General features: G+C 35.0%; 1 protein-coding gene across 1 annotated transcript; it reads left to right on the top strand.

Annotated features, from left to right (window-relative positions):
• Nucleotides 1-1,931: 1,931 nt before the first annotated feature.
• Nucleotides 1,932-14,440, top strand: LOC128015669 (interleukin-12 receptor subunit beta-2-like). The gene is made up of 15 exons (XM_052599714.1): nt 1,932-2,282; nt 2,376-2,648; nt 3,000-3,117; nt 3,268-3,431; nt 3,603-3,739; nt 4,558-4,714; nt 4,798-4,880; nt 5,713-5,911; nt 6,035-6,223; nt 6,394-6,492; nt 7,200-7,355; nt 10,702-10,878; nt 11,369-11,456; nt 11,653-11,743; nt 12,682-14,440. Exons 1-15 carry the CDS (start codon nt 2,219-2,221, stop codon nt 13,201-13,203), a joined length of 2,517 nt encoding a protein of 838 aa, XP_052455674.1. The 5' UTR covers nt 1,932-2,218; the 3' UTR covers nt 13,204-14,440.
• The last annotated feature ends 1,956 nt before the right edge of the window (nt 14,441-16,396 follow it).

The raw sequence follows: 16,396 nt of genomic DNA on the forward strand, positions 1-16,396 counted from the left end.
GGATTAACTATGACGGAGTACGAAATAATATCTAGAAAATGTTAAATTAGTTTGACTACTCACAGTACGTTGAATTAGAACATTCTGTACAACTATAGCCTATAATTGATTAAATAATCTGGAATACATTAGGCCTATGTATCCTATATATAAACAAATACGTAATTGTTAATGACTTTATTGCAGTTATTTTATCAACCAACTTCGGATTCAATGACCAGAACTAACTGTTGATCAATATAGCAACATAGCACCTTGGATGACCACGCCCCCTTTCATACTCAAAGACCAAAGTTATGCATTGTTATTATATACTTATTATTTGGGGGTTATTATGTTTATAATGTGATTATTAAATACATTTGTGTTTTGTTTCATCTAGTGTGCGAATTATATAAAAACAAGAGTAACAACAACAACTGCAACACACGCGCGCGCATAAAAATACTAGAGAAATTTTTTCATTATACTGTGACAACCTAAAATGATTATTAGTCCACATTTTATATCACCAATTAATAATTTTAAACCGGCTTCCATTTTCTAGGTAGATTAACAGTTCAAATAAGCAGGTTCTGGTTGTGTTTCGTAAAAAATGAATTGCGGTCGAAAGACCTCAGTTCATTTTATCAAAGAAAGATAAGACGACTCCTGAGATAAAGTCAAAGGTTAGCAACTGTCTCAAAGGATATGAGTAATTATTTGGGGAGTTTTTTGTGTTTAACACAAAAAGTGTGCATATTTTAATATGTCTCTATTCATGTTCACAAAACAAAAAAGTTATTAAGGTAAATTTGTTAAATGCAAAAAGAATGAGACATGCAAAAGAATGAGATATTTTAATGTCTTTCTTTCCTTCCTCCTTTCTTTATTTTTTTTGTGACTTGTGGTCTGTCTTTGTGGTTTAGACGTGTCAGTTTTTACACAAACTGTAATTGTGGGACTAACGCTAACCTCATTGTTTTCTTTTGTTTTGTTCATTTTTCAGTTTTCACACCATTACTGTAAATAACTTGATCTCATGAAGCTTATCATTTTTATTGTTTATTATTATTATTATAAATGCCTCTTCTTATTAATCTGTTATTAGTGCATTCTTCGTATTACTCTGTATCTCCGATTCATCTATGTCAGTTGGTTTTCCCCAGAAACATTTTGAAGATTAAGATGGAAAGTAAGTTTTAAAGAGATCAAAAATCTGGGGCAGGCAGGAAGGCTGTTCTGTGGTGTTATTTTCACAAGCTATGCACATGTGAGAGGGAACGTGTTAGGAGATCAAGGGTAATTCAGTCTAATTTCGTTGTTCGAGAGCCTCACATATTTAGCTGTCTTTAGTTTGCTTAAGTATAATTTTGCTATCAACAGAGTTTGTGTGTAAAATGTATGTTTATGAGAGACATTACATCATGCTTCATGAGGAGGTTTTACTGAAATAATGAGTATTGTTCTCTTCCTCCACTGGTTTTAACATCCTCATAACATCTATGATGGAAACAGCAGAGGAGCCCAAACTGATGAGAAATCACTATTGTACGTGCATTAGAAAGGTTTGTTTGGTTTTCACTTTTCTTCTACTGCCATTTGAAGTATCATATCTTACTGAAATACATATTTTACAGTTTTAGATTTGAATTACCATGATTCTATGATGCATGACTTTAAAGGTAAAGTTAATGTAACATCAGAATATTTCATGTATGCTGTACAGTAAAGTAACTGTTTGATAGCAGTTAATGATCGTGATGACTAAAAAGGTGGTTTAATAAGTAGGATGCATGACTGTTGAAACACGCTTCAGAGTTTCAGAGAAGGCACAAATACCACGAATCTAGGTCATTGGTTCTTAAAAGAGCAAGACAACTCTGAGAAAACCAGGCTGACATAAAAAAGATTAGGCTTGTAGCATTCAGTATCTCTCATGAGGATGCTGACTAGATCGCGAGCTTATCATTTTCTGTGAACATTCAGCCTTGGCAGTTTTTTTAATACCTTTGATATACAATACTCATATGCACACATGTGACCCGTTTTACATCTTTAAAAAGGAATGATGATATGGAAGGCAACCCACTTTTTGTTCTGACTAGGCTACATGCTGATTTGCTTCATGCAATGAGAGGACAGGAGAAGAAGCGTAAGGACTAGGCATGAAGCGTGGGAAAAAATATTCTCACTATTCAATGATCAACACTGAGGACCAGAACAAGAAAGGCATGAAATGGATTATTTCCTCAGAGTCTGGCAGGTGGTCTTTTTTTTCCTTTTCAGCAGCAAATTCTGTGGTGAGTAAAGTCACTGTGATTGCATTTGTATTATATTTGAATATGTTTTATGATCAAGCTTGTAACTGAACAGGGGTTTCTCTCTCTGCTTAGACTGCTACAGAGTCAGTTGTGTTGGAAAGTTGATAGTAGACTCAGATGTCATCCACCTGGGCTCCAACTTGACTGTAGGTTGCCAGTCGAACACGGAGGACTGTGGCAGACACTTTGCCTTAGTCTTCAATGGACAGACCATTTTCGAAACAATTAATTGCTCTGTAATAAAAACACAAATAGTCATCAGTCAGCCCAGTTTTTGGCTACTCTGCAAGGTGAAGGAGGGAGACACATGGCACACTGTTTGCGGTCAAGACTTCAAGGCTGGCTGTAAGTTCATATGTTATGTGTATTCACACGCTCTACACCATAGATGCAATATCTCAAATAACTGGCTTATTCAGGCCAAAATATAATTTCATATGACTGAATCAATCTAAACCAATTTAAATGATTTGAAGGGTTAAATATAGCTTAAGGAGTTTAAGAGACAATAGATCACATACATGAAATATAAATATATATGAAAATATATGAATGAAAATTCTGTGACATTCACCAACCATTAATTCCCCATATGTTTCTCCTTTGGTTAAACATGCTAGTTAGTTGTGAATATTCTGAACAACTACCCAGATTTTGATTACAAATATGCAGTTATTAATCAATTTTCTGCTTTAGACCCTCCAGGTAAACCGAAATTCAGCTGCCTCACATACAAAAATTCGGAGTATGTAAACTGCTCTCTGATGGTCACAACTGAGACATATTTATTCACGAATTTCACAGTGACATTTCAGTAAGTATTTCTTATTCAAGTTGTATTATTTAAACAGTTTGATGACATTAAGATGGTATTGTACACTTAATAATGTAAGAAACCTTTCTCAAATATAGAGTTAAAAATCAAAACAATATTTATTTTTCTTATGTATTATTCTATGCAAAGCGACAGAACTTCCCAGTTCTTCCAGTATGTGATGAACAAAGATGGTCATGTCTCTATTCCACGATCACTTTTTGTTGAGAACATGACATACAAAGTCCATGTAAGAGGTCACAATGCATTAGGAGAGTCACACTCTACTTTTAACTTCTCGATCTGGGACATTGGTAAGAGAATAAATTACACACACTTACTAATTTCTGAAGCACTTTCTCATTTTGAACATATCATGGTCTCTTGATCTTCTTCTTTCACTCAGTAAAAGTGCTATAGAATATATTTTGACATCCCAAGATACGATTGTTTAACCTGAATCATATAATCAATTTTATGTTCAGTGATTCCAGGCACTCCAGAGATAACAAGAGTTGTGTTTGAAAATGGCACTCTTTCTCCTGCAATATACTGGAATGGCTCGGAAGATACGCTGAAACCAGTTTTGAGGTTCAGAGAAACACATGATGACCAGGACTGGGTGAGAGTCAAATGCCTATTTCTCATATAAAAACATGTTAATAATAGGTATAGTAAAATGTAAATTTGCTGAGAAATTGTTCACCCTCAGGCTATGCAAGATGTAGACAAGTTTTTTTCTTCACAGGAACAGATTTGGAAAAGTTTAACACTACATAAATTGCTTGCCTATGGATCCTCTGCAGTAAATGGGTGCCGTCAGAATGAGAGTCTAAACAGTTGACAAAATCACAATAATTCACACAACTTCAGTCGATCGGTTAATATCTTGTGAAGAAAAAAAGCTTGTTTATGGATAAAATACGATTTTACATATTTTGCATCACATCAAAATCTACTGACATTTGTTTAGAACTGTTTTGGACTGGGTTGGACTAGTGTGTATATTTTTCTACTGATTCAGACAAGACAAGAAAGCAATATTATGGATAACGGACTCATATTTTAGCCAGAAGCAATGGTTTAAAGTTAAAAATGTCTTAAAGATGGATTTGTTTCTTACAACCATGCAGCTTTTTTCTTCAAAATATGTTCATTGATGGACTGGAGCTGTGTTAATTGCTTATGGGTTATTGTGATGTTTTTTTTTTATCAAATATTTGACCTCAAATTCTGACGGCACCCATTCACTGCAGCAGATACACTGAGCAAGTGATGTAATGCTAAATTTCTCCAAATCTGTTCTGATGAAGAAACAAACTCTTCTACATCTTGGATGACCTTGGGGCGAAGCAAATTTTCCTGTTTGGGTCAACCATTCCTTTAAAAGCAAACCATCCAAAAGCTGTCTTAGAGATTTTTGCTATCATATTTGATCAGGTCTTGGGAAGTGTGAAGGAGCTCCTAGATGGATGTATTCTGATGCAGAAAGCCTTAAAACCATTGATACCCTATCAGTTTGAGCTGAGAGTGTGTGTTTCTTCAACAAACTGCAGCATGTGGAGTCATCCCTTCAATATGATCAGCCCAGGAATTGGTAATTCCTTTATAGTCAGATTAGGTTAGTCAATGTGTTTTACCTGCATATTGTTTTGACAATTTAGTTTTAATATGTTCTAGCACCATCACACAAACTTGATGTGTGGAGAGTCATCAGCAGAACCAGTCCTCATGGACCTGTGAATGTCACAGTGTTGTGGAAGGTAACAGCACCACCTACTGCACAGATGAATCATAACATGAAATTAGGTTGTAGATTTCAAACAAAGGAATAACTGTATATAACATAGATTACTTTCAGGTTTGGGATTGGTAAGGTTTTTTATGTTTATAAACAAATATTAGTAATTTATCACTCAAGCAACATTTCTTTTTATTATTATCATAGAAAAACTGTTTTTGTATGTGTGTGTGTGTGTTTTTTTTTTTTTTATATTTTAAATATTTAAGTAAAATAAAAAACTTTTTTTATTTTTTTCTGAATAAAAGTATTAATTTCTTTAATTAATTAATTTCTTAGATCCAAAACATTTTGAAAGTTCATTGACATTATACAGTAGACCATTATATTTAAATATTAAACTGAAAATTTAAGGGCTTTTCCAACCAAATCAAATGATCCATTACTTTGAGTTGATAATATGCAAATAGTCATAGCCAGTGCTTAAAAATCAAACAAACATGCAAAGCAAACATAACAGTAATCTGTAAGACAGTTGATGAATCAGAGTTTTCTGAAATGATCTGATAGTTGTAAAAAATAAAATAAGAAATTATATATATAGTACCTTTATTAACTTTAAACCATAATGAGATACTCTTTGGGTGGACTATGGCTTTATTTCTCCATCCCACTCAAGAAGCGAGTTTGTGAACTGGAGCAGTCCAGTTTGAGAATGAATCATTCAGTTCAGTTTGTGAACCACATCAGGCAGCTCATTGAAAGAACTGACTAAAAAGAACAATTTATAATCTCATAGGCCTTTGCCCTCAACATGAACTCACTTGTTGACTATTTATTTCTCCTTCTTACAGCACTATAGACCAGAATATGACAGTGGAGGTTTGTTATATTACAAGTTATCTTATAAAGAAGAAGGCAAGATCCACGAACTGAACTGCTCAGCTCTTGTCACTCATCAAACTCTTCAGCTGAACACAGCCGAGGTTAATGTCAGTGCTGTGACAGCAGCTGGTTCCTCCCCGCCTGCTCCTGTAAGCTTGACATATACAGGTCAGAAACTATTTATTTATTGAGTTATGTAGAACTCACAGAAAGTGATAGTATTCTTTTAAAAGCCATCTACATGTGTCTACACAGAAATGTTATATTCGTTGCGGTGTATGTGTGTCACAGGTAAACCGGCCCCCATGATAACACATTTAGGTCCAGCAGCAGGGGGCAGTGTGCTTCTAGCATGGGATGTGTCTCAGTACAGTGAGGAGCTGAAGGGCATTCTGGGTTTTGTTGTGCAGTGGCAACAGAGCCCAGTGACCTTAGAATGGAAGAGATTAGGAAAAGATTATAATTGTACATTTCTAGAAGGTAAGAGGTTTGCTATTGATCTTAACATCTAAGGTTGAAAAGTATTAAAACGATTAAAAACACAGTATAATATGTTTTGTAGATTAATTTAGTTCATTTAATAATATTCGTTATTCAAGTTTCATCATAAAGTCCTTAAACAATTCTGAACTTGTTCTTGCTTCTTGCAGGGATGCGAGCCGGAGTCCTGTATAACATTTCATTATATACTGAAGAAGCCAGTGGAGTTTCAGACCCTGCATTTGTTCAGGTTTATGCAAAGGAAGAGAGTAAGTACATGATTACTATATTCTCTCTTTCTTTCAACGTCTGTGTGAGCTTTATGTTGTTGCTTATATTATTATTATTATTATTATTATTATTATTATTATTATTATTATTATTATTATTATTATTGCTGGGAAACTACTGACAATAGCACACCTATTCGGGTTTTGTCTAAAGAATTTAGTAGGTGAGATCATTCTTACTCAAATGTAATACTAGTAATAACTTAAACTTAATACAGTCATATTTTTCAATGTTTTCAAAAGAAATCTCTTTTGCTCACCTATATGCACTTATTAGATTGTTTTATGATACATTTATGTATTTATTTATTTATTTATATTTTTTGTGTGTGAATGGAAAGTTCTGAATAATAGCATTTATTTTAAATAAAAAATATTTTCTACTATATTATTACAGTTACTAATATGTCAAAGATATTTTAGGCATTACTTCAAAAACATTAGGCTAAACTAAAAAAAAAAATTGAGCAGAAAAAAAGGGTTACAAGAACCCTGCTCTCCCTCTAAATTGCCACAAGAGGGCGCCGACAGTGAATTTGTAAAAAATAAGTGAGTTAATGAGTTTATTAAATACAGTAGCATTTATAAAGGTTACATTTTAGTTTTTATAATTTTTAAAACATTCTCCTGCTCAGAGATCGAAGTGTCACTTAATCTCTTAATCCAGTGTGTTGTTTCTCTTTCAGAGCCTCTAGCTGGTCCAGATGTATCTATTACCACTATAGGGGAAAACCTGATTTTGATCCAATGGGAAGAGCTCAAGCAAGAAAAACAAAGGGGATTTATCAGAAACTACACCATTTACTTCCAGAGACATGTTGACAAGAGACTTCTTCAGAACCGTGAGTAAAACAGCTGTGTGAGTGTGTTGGGCTGTGGTTTGTGTCAGTGTGAGGGCAGGAGTCACATGGTTTGTAAATGCGAATCAGAACTTTTGTTTGTTCGCTAACACTGTCTAAATATAAAAAAAAGAAAGTTTTTTTTTTCTTTTTTTTCACAACTACTCTGGCGTCTTTAACCTCACTCCACAAGTAATGCAGTGCACCTTTGTGCATTTAGCAGAGTGGAAAGACTTTACCTGTCTTTGGTTTGAGACTCATCACAGTCACACCCACAGTTTGACAGCAGGGTTTTCCACCATTTACTGAAAGAGTACACATCCTCTTCCAGTAACCCCACTCCTCTACACTTCTACACCACTGGTCTAAAACTGATGTTCTGTGTGTTGCTGAACTGTGACTGCAAACAACTGAGTGTAAATAAGGTAATGGTTTTTTAAGCAACTGACATGGGAATCACTTTTAAAACGTTTTATGTCTTGTTGCGTTAATGGATTATACAAAATCAATATGCATGCTTATAAAAAATATATTTTATAAAAAAAATCTATACCAGCGTAAGCCTAAGCTGCTGGTTTTAGCTGGACTTCCAGCCTGGCAAAGCTTTTGTTTAACTGGTTTAGCTGGGAGGCCAGCTGATCTACTACTCACCTGCTGAAAAGTGCCCCAAAAAGCCCTATAAAGCCTACAGACCAGCTCAAATCAGCTTTTCCTACCCTGATGCAACAAAATATGAAACTGAGTATGAAACAAGCTTCACCGGAATCTTAAATAACCAGCAAGCCATCTGACCAGTATAGGGTCTGACAGATCGGTTAAAAAGTCTCACCTACCATAGCTGCATTTAATTTATCAAAAATACAGTAACTATTTTTTAATAACTGTTTTATATTTTACTATAATTTAAAATGTAATTTAATTAATGTAATGGGAAAGTAGTTTTTTAGCAGCCATTACCCCGGTCTTCACTGTCACATGATAATTCAGAAATCATTCTAATATGTTGATTTTGTGCTCAAGAAAAATGTATTATTATTATTGGAAAAAAAAAAAGATGTCACTCTCAGAGGGACAGGCCCAGATGTCAGATTGAACTGAAAGTGAAAACTATTCACAGATGGGGTTCACATGTTTACGACTGTAGCAGGTGACTTTCAATTTCTAATGTTATAATATACTTGTAGTCGCACAAAATTATTTAGGGCTGCAACTAACAATTATTTTAATCATCAATTAGTTGGCCGATTATGTTTTTGATTAATCGGATTAAACCCCCTTTTTTATTTTAATTTTACTGAGAAAAACCCACTATTCCACATTCTGCCCAATGTCCTAAAAACAAATGTGCCAACTGAATGCTATGAAAACATACAGTCCTTAACAATTTATTAGACCACCTGAAAAAACACACATATTATAGGAATCTGTCAAAAAAGTTCTATTAATGGAATTTTAATATTTGGACAAAAAACTAACTGAAAAAACTAAATAGTATTTATTCACATAATAACAAAAAATGGCTCCTTTGCCTTTGATAACAGCTCACATGCTTGCTGCATTGTTTATGTACTTTTTGACTAATTGGGTCAAAAAGTAATTTGTGGGGAAGTTGTGGCCTAATGGTTTGAGAGTTTGACTCCTAACCCAAAGGTTGTGGGTTTGAGTCTCGGGACGGCAATACCACGATTGAGGTGCCCTTGAGCAGGGCACCGAACCCCCGACTGCTCCCCGGGAGCCGCAGCATAAAAAAACCTTACATGAATGTGTTTTAATAACTTCGTAAATCACTGTAGCCTACATGGTGAATATAGTTTAAATCTCTAGATCAAAAATTAAACGATAAATAAAGACGAATAAAATGTGATGTAGAATAGAATGACTGCTGCGCCTGACAGGGCGCGTACGAGAGAAAGCCCCGGCTGTGCGCGCGCACTAACAGTCTTAAAACAACACGAGCGCTTCTTGCTCTCTCTCTCCCTTGTGCATATTAATGAAAATCATTAAACACGATAGAAATAGGGCTAAACACCAAAGTTTCAGGCGCGATGGTGCACTCACAGTCTTCAAACTACACGAGTGCTGTCTTGCTCTCTCTCTCTCTCTCTCCCTAGTGCATATTAACCAAAGTCATTAGAAACGATGGAAAAAGGGCGGAACGCCAAAGTTTCACTTGGAGCATTCAGAGATTTTTTTTTTCTCCATGATAGGCTGCTTGCTCCCACTGTTAATTTTTGTTTTGTTTTGTTTTTTGTTTTTGTTTTGGAAAAGCACTCTCTGTATTAGCTTAAAGCCCTCAAGTTTACATTGGTTACTGTATTCTTTCAATTGCTCTAAACAAGTATTTTGGGTGACCTTTTTTATTGAATGCTAGACATCAAGTTGTTGTTATTTTCATCTGAAAGAAGGACTTTTTTCAGTAAGCTAGGCCCTATGTGTTCAATAAGCTTGTTTCAGTAAGCTATGTGCAAGTGCAAAGTAATGCATTCTTAGTCAGTCTTTTATTTTGTAATTTTAAGAGCAAAAAAAAATATATTGCAATGTTAAGGAATTTGTGTTTTTTTTCATTCAGATATGTAAATCAACATGTATAAATCGTTAGTAGTCAATTAATGGGCAGATAATCGAAATCGAATCGGTCTGGAAAAAATTAATCGTTAGATTAATCGATGCATCGGAAAAATATTCGCTAGATTAATCGTTTAAAAAATAATAGTTTATCCCAGCCCTAGGCCGTTCATATGTCTTGTCCAATCCTGCTGGACATCAATGTATTCTCGTATTTTCTAGATTCTCACTCAAATCTCTTGAGGCCCTCTGTTTTCTGTGTCATTTTGTGTCTTTAAAGTTACAGCTCCGGCTAACGCGACTGAGACTCAGCAGCTATTCTTAACATGTGGCTTCAGGGCATGACAGGAAGTAGACAGCGGAAAGCATGTGGCTGTGTGCAAATGTTTCTGTCTCCAACATAAGCTACTCTAACCAAGCTGTTAAACAGACATCAGTAACTAAAAAATGTCTGTTATGATCCAGTGGCATAACGGTGTTTTCAAAAAATGCAGAACAGACAGAAAAAGTACATAACAGTTTTGCCAGTGTTAAACATCTCCACCCTGCTGAACAGTTACATGAGAATTTTAACTTTCATGTTTCATTCTACAGAGTTACTGAAAGATCTTTGAAGCTTAACCATAAAACCTGTTTCAAAGACAAACTGTCAGTCAGCTAACTAGTCATCGCTATAGTACAGTAGAGTGTGAGTGATGCAAAACAATGCTTAGTTATCTTCTGCAGAAAGAAACATCCTGGAAGAAACACTCCTCATCTCCTCATGTTCTGTTGTCTCTTGCAGAAACTGTGCCTTATGCATTTCCTAGATCTTTGAGTTGGGAGCTGCGAGGCCAACAGGATTGTTACGATATCCTGGTCTCTGCATGGAATTCTGCGGGTGAAGGGCCCAAAGGACAACCTGCCACTTGCTGTTGTCCCAGCAAACTACCTCACCAAACTGATTCATACAAGACAACAGGTGCCTTTCCTTATGAAATAGATGAGAAAGTTCAAAGATCTTTGAAATAAAGGAGTGTTGGATTATGTATAGGAACTCAACTCAACTAAAAATCACATTAGTTCGACCACAATCAATTACAAACATGAATATTTCTAGAAGGCTTCTGCAGAAGTGATTATAACGTGGGTTAGAGTGTTTGAAAGTTCAATAGTTGACAGTTGACTTTCACTGTATGAACAAAATACCCTGAGACATTTTTCAGCATTTTTGTGTTTTACTGATGAAAGAAAGTAATGCTGTCCCTTTAAGAGAATCAGCATGAGGTTCAGTGCACATTCAGACTACAATATTATACTGTGTGTATAAAAGACACTGAATAATATTCATGCATTATTCATAGATTATGCACTTATAAAGTAATTTCAAAAATATTAGGAGCAGTTCATGCAGATTTGTTCAAACAATTGGATGTCATTTGTGTATCCTAAAGTGCCTAATGTGATTCTAGGTGGAATGATAGCTGGAATTAGTTTGGCTGCTGCTGTTCCTATGGTGATCCTGGCCAACCTGATGTACATGAAGTGTGTGCGGCAGAGGTGACGTGCTGAACTAGGGCGTTTTGATTTAACTAAGTGTTTGCACTTTCATTTGTGCAAGTAGTTTCACAATGTGGCTCATGTCTGCGTTGTTTCATAATGTTACAGTCACAGTCAGTGTGAACAGTGTGTAAGTTGTGTGTGTGTGTGTAGCTGCTATTTTATTTCTCAAAAAAAAAAAAAACTCTCTTTACAGAATGATGAAAATGTGCATGTCCATTGGAGTCTCTTGGATTTTCGAAAATCTACCGAAATTTGATAACAGCAATGCTATAAAACTACTAAAGGTAATAATGTTTATTTATACATTTTAGTTAAATGTAATGATCATGATGCAATATTATGAGTTTGGAGGCCTTCTTTAAAACAAATACAACACAAGTAATCTTATGATGTGGGTTTAGTTAGTAGCTCATTAGCCTGGATGGGAGAATTCAAAGGTTCAAATAGAAGTACTCAATCTGAAGCATACTGAACTTCAAGGAGGTCACAGAATCTCAACATAACAGCTGGGTGTCTGCTGGCATCAGTTGTATTATAAGCAGCATTGACAAATCCACTGCACAAGAATACTGACTCTGTATCCTGTTTGGCATGTGGACAGATGACCCGAAAATGAAACCTTTCAAAAAATACAAAACATGTCATATTTTTTTTTTGAAAATTTTCCACCAGAATTCCCCCCACTATGAAGCACAGTAGCAGAAATGTCATGTTAAACATAGCCTCAGTATCCGTCAACAATTAAACGAATAAACTGAACTTCGATTATACGAAACTGTAAAATAAGATTTGACACAATAACAAGGTTCTGAAGTGGTTCTCAACCTTTCTGATGCCTTGTGCCACATTTCTACCTGTTATAAATTGAGATTTGGTTGCTAGATGTTGTCAATATTTAACTAACTGGTGTGCAGCATGCTTTTAATTGGAAAGGTGGTTGTAAAAATAATAGTTAAGAAAAGAGTGAAAACAGCAAACCACACATCCTAAAGCTATCATTGAAAAAACACATTTTCGCATTTAAAACACAAGATGCTGAGAAGTGGATTGGGATGAAAAAGCAAAATGCAGAAATGCCAAAACTGTCTGGACAGCCCATAACGATCTTGTAATGCTCAGTATACGTTCAAATGCATTATAATTATGATACAATATTGCACCTGTTATTGCAAAAAATAATATCAGAGGTTGACATTGTCCATACTTTTTTTTTTGCTCTCAGGACGACAGCTATGGCCCTTGGGGAGCTCCTCCTGAAAACAGCGATCCTCCCTTAACTCCCGTTGAGGAAGTCAGTCTGTCGTTGGAGAGGCAAGACTCTTATCCAACGGTGCTTCATGTCACAGAAATGCCAACAACAGACCAGTTTTGCATTGATTCTCCTTATAAACCTCAGCTATTGACAGCTTCACAGAGAAACGAAGACTTCTCTGAGATTACAGAGGAAGAGCTAAAAGAAGAGGACCAATTCCCTTTGTTGGTGTCTCCATCACATCATGACTTCAGCTGGGATTTACCCTGTATTCCCGTGATACATGGACGTCTTAATAGCTTCTTAGCTATGGATGGAGCGCTAGGATCTTTGGGCATTCTTGAAGACCTCCTCACTCCCCCTCAGACAGTCTCCAGTAAGGATGGAGAAGTGGAAGAGAATGAGAGGATTGTGGAACCAGGAGATGTAAATCAGAGCACTTTCACAAGTCAAACTGTACTACCAATACTCCCCACAAAGGCTTTGTCATAGTTTTTCATTTCCAGAATAGGGTTAGGCACATTTTTAAGAAATTTCATGTGGCAAGATTACTTCTGAACTATATGTGCATGGATGTGTTTTGGCCATAAACACAAGCATATACAGGATCTTGTATGACATGATCTTGTACATAAAGCATTAAGATTGTTTTTTTTTTTTTTTTTTTTTTTACAGATATGATAGCCTATTTTCTCTGTTTTGTCCACATTTAGTCAGACACATCTAAATCACATGTTGGTTTGCGCTCATTCTGTGGATAGTATCTAAAGTAAATTGTCCTGTATGTTGCTGATCATTTTATTCATAGTAACGTCTTCCTCTTGAATACTGTTTTGATACAAAAGAAAAGATACATGACTGACTTAATTGTACTGAATGTGCACTTGTAGTATACTTCAAATCTATCTATCTATCTATCTATCTATCTATCTATCTATCTATCTATCTATCTATCTATATATATATATATATATATATGACCCTGGACCACAAAACCATTCTTAAATCACTGGGATATATTTTTAGCAATAGCCAAAAATACACTGTATGGGTCAAAATTATTGATTTTTCTTTTATGTCAAAAATCATTAGGATATTAAGTAAAGATCATGTTACATGAAGATATTTTGTAAATTTCCTACCATAAATATATCAAAACCTAATTTTTGATTAGTAATATGCATTGCTAAGAACTTAAATGGCGATTTTCTCAGTATTTGATTTTTTTGCACCCTCAGATTCCAGATCTTCAAATAGTTGTGTCTCGGCCAAATATTGTCCGATCCTACCAAACCATAAATCTAAGGAAAGCTTATTTATTCAGCTTTCATATGATGTATAAATCTCAATTTCAAGAAATTGACCTTTATGACTAGTTTTGTTGTCCAGGGTCACACACACTCCCGCACACACACACACACACACACACACATACTTGCAGATAATATAATATTAACTAAATAAAAAGCCATGGTCTGTAGTATTTGCGATACTAATCTCACCTAACACAATCACAAATATAAAGCATATTTTTGCACAACTTTTGAAAAATCCCCTTAAGATTATTCTTATCCTTACAGTGTCTTGTTATATCTATGTTATATGGGGCTTGAAAGTAGAGTTAACGTGTTGAAAAAAACGTTAACCTTACCTATCAAGAAGAATTTCTGTAAGTTCAACATCTCAATGTAAAGTCGTCAATGAATAATAAACTTGGTTAGGAGAGTATATTTTGACCAAAAAAATTTTTGAGTGTACTTAAATATTCATGATTATGTTTAACACACTTAAATACAGTTAAAATAAGTGCATTAAATGACCTACTTAGGTAGGTCAAAAAAGCACTCTTATATTCAACTAACTGCATTAAATATCAATTTAAATTATTATACAATTTTATTTAATTGTAATTAACATGTAATCAATTGTCCAAAAACCTTACATTCATATCATTACATTACATTAAGTATATTCTTTTAAAGTACATTATTTCAGTAAAAATATGCTAAAGTTTACTTGTTTTCACAAGGGAAATTCGGATGAAAGTTCATCAGATTAAATATGAATTCTGAAGACAACTAATTTATTTAACAAATGTGTAAGGAAAATGTAATAATCTGAGGCAAACAAAAGGATGAGAGACTTATACGGGCATGTTTTTGTGACATATCAGGACACAACTTTGTATAATGACATGGGACACAGCTATTACAAGGAGAGGGTGACCCATGTCCCCATTTTTCAAAACACTTATAAATCATACAGAATGAGTTTTTTTTTTTTTTTTTTTTTGAGAAAGTAAAACTGCACAAAGTTTCCCGTGAGGGTTAGGTGTAGAGTTGGTGTAGGGCCATAGAATATACAGTTTCTACAGTATAAAAAACATTACGCCTATGGGATGTCCCCACTTTTCACAAAAACAAACGTGTGTGTGTGTGTCCTCATAAAACACGAAAATCCAACGTGTGTATGTATGACATTCTGCTCATATATATATATATATATATATATATATATATATATATATATATATATATATATACATACACACACACACACACACACACAGTGGGTATAGATAAGAATCACCTACTTAAAAAATTAAAATTATCACATTTTGTTCCTTTGGAGCCTAAAATGAAGATGGACACAGTTTTTGTTTTATCCAGCTGTATTTACTGAATGCAACTTATAAGATCCAAGTCCAAGTCCCTGCTGCAGAGAAACATCCAAGATATTTCCACCTCCATGCTTAAGGAATGCTGTTATTTGGATGGTGAGCTGTATTGTACTTCCCCTAGACAAATTGTTTGGTGTTGAGGCCAAATAATTCAGTGTTAATTGCATCTGCCTCAGAATCTTCAAGGTGCGTTTTGGCAAAGCTCAGTCGTGACTGCATGTGGCCTTTCTTGAGAAGTGGCATTTTTTTATTGCAACCCTCCCATACAAGCCACATTTATGGAGAATTTGTGATATTGTTGTCACATGCACACAATGACCACTCATTTTCTAAAATTCCCACAGCTGCTTAAGAGTTGCTATAGGTCTCTTGCCTCTCTGACCAGTTTCCTCCTGGTTCATTCATCCAGTCTGGAGAGACGTCCTGACTTCTTAATAATAGACTTCAGTGTGCTTCTAGGCATTGATAAAGCCTTTTTTTTTTTTTTGCATCCATCTTCTGACTTGGACTGTCCACAGCTTTATCCCAGAGATCTTTTGACAGTGCCTTGCCACCCATAGTTTAGCTCTTTTCATGCTGAGCTATAATTAAAATTATACAGCAGATCACAAATGAAAGTGAAATGGCTTTGTGTGCCATTGAGAAGGTGGTTAGCTACATCTGATTGATTGTACAAGTCATTTTTAGGAAGGGGGTGATTATTTTTCCAACGAAATGATTCTAGTTTTTTATTTATTTATTTTGCCGACATGTTGGTGATATATTTTACTTTGATGTTATAAGTTGCACTGAGTAAATACAGCTGGATAAAACAAAAACTGTTTTCATCTTCATTTCAGGCTCATGGTCGCAAAGGACTTCCTGAATGTATGCTGGCCCACTAAATATAGATTTCAGGAGAAAAAAAATGGCATGATATTTTAAAGGAACTAATACATGTCTTGTACCACAACTGCAGGTGTTTCAAAGCTCAGTGAGCAGGAACCACACCTTTATATTTTGGTG

Source organism: Carassius gibelio, chromosome A6 (genome assembly GCF_023724105.1).
Source record: "Carassius gibelio isolate Cgi1373 ecotype wild population from Czech Republic chromosome A6, carGib1.2-hapl.c, whole genome shotgun sequence".
NCBI classification, from domain to species: domain Eukaryota; kingdom Metazoa; phylum Chordata; class Actinopteri; order Cypriniformes; family Cyprinidae; genus Carassius; species Carassius gibelio.

Coding starts and splice junctions, on each gene's coding strand:
- LOC128015669 (XM_052599714.1), top strand. CDS start 2,219: ATGGATTATTTCCTCAGAGTCTGGCAGGTGGTCTTTTTTTTCCTTTTC. Junction 3,740..4,557: donor CACATGATGACCAGGACTGG/GTGAGAGTCAAA, acceptor ATATTTGATCAG/GTCTTGGGAAGTGTGAAGGA. Junction 5,912..6,034: donor TGTAAGCTTGACATATACAG/GTCAGAAACTAT, acceptor TGTGTGTCACAG/GTAAACCGGCCCCCATGATA.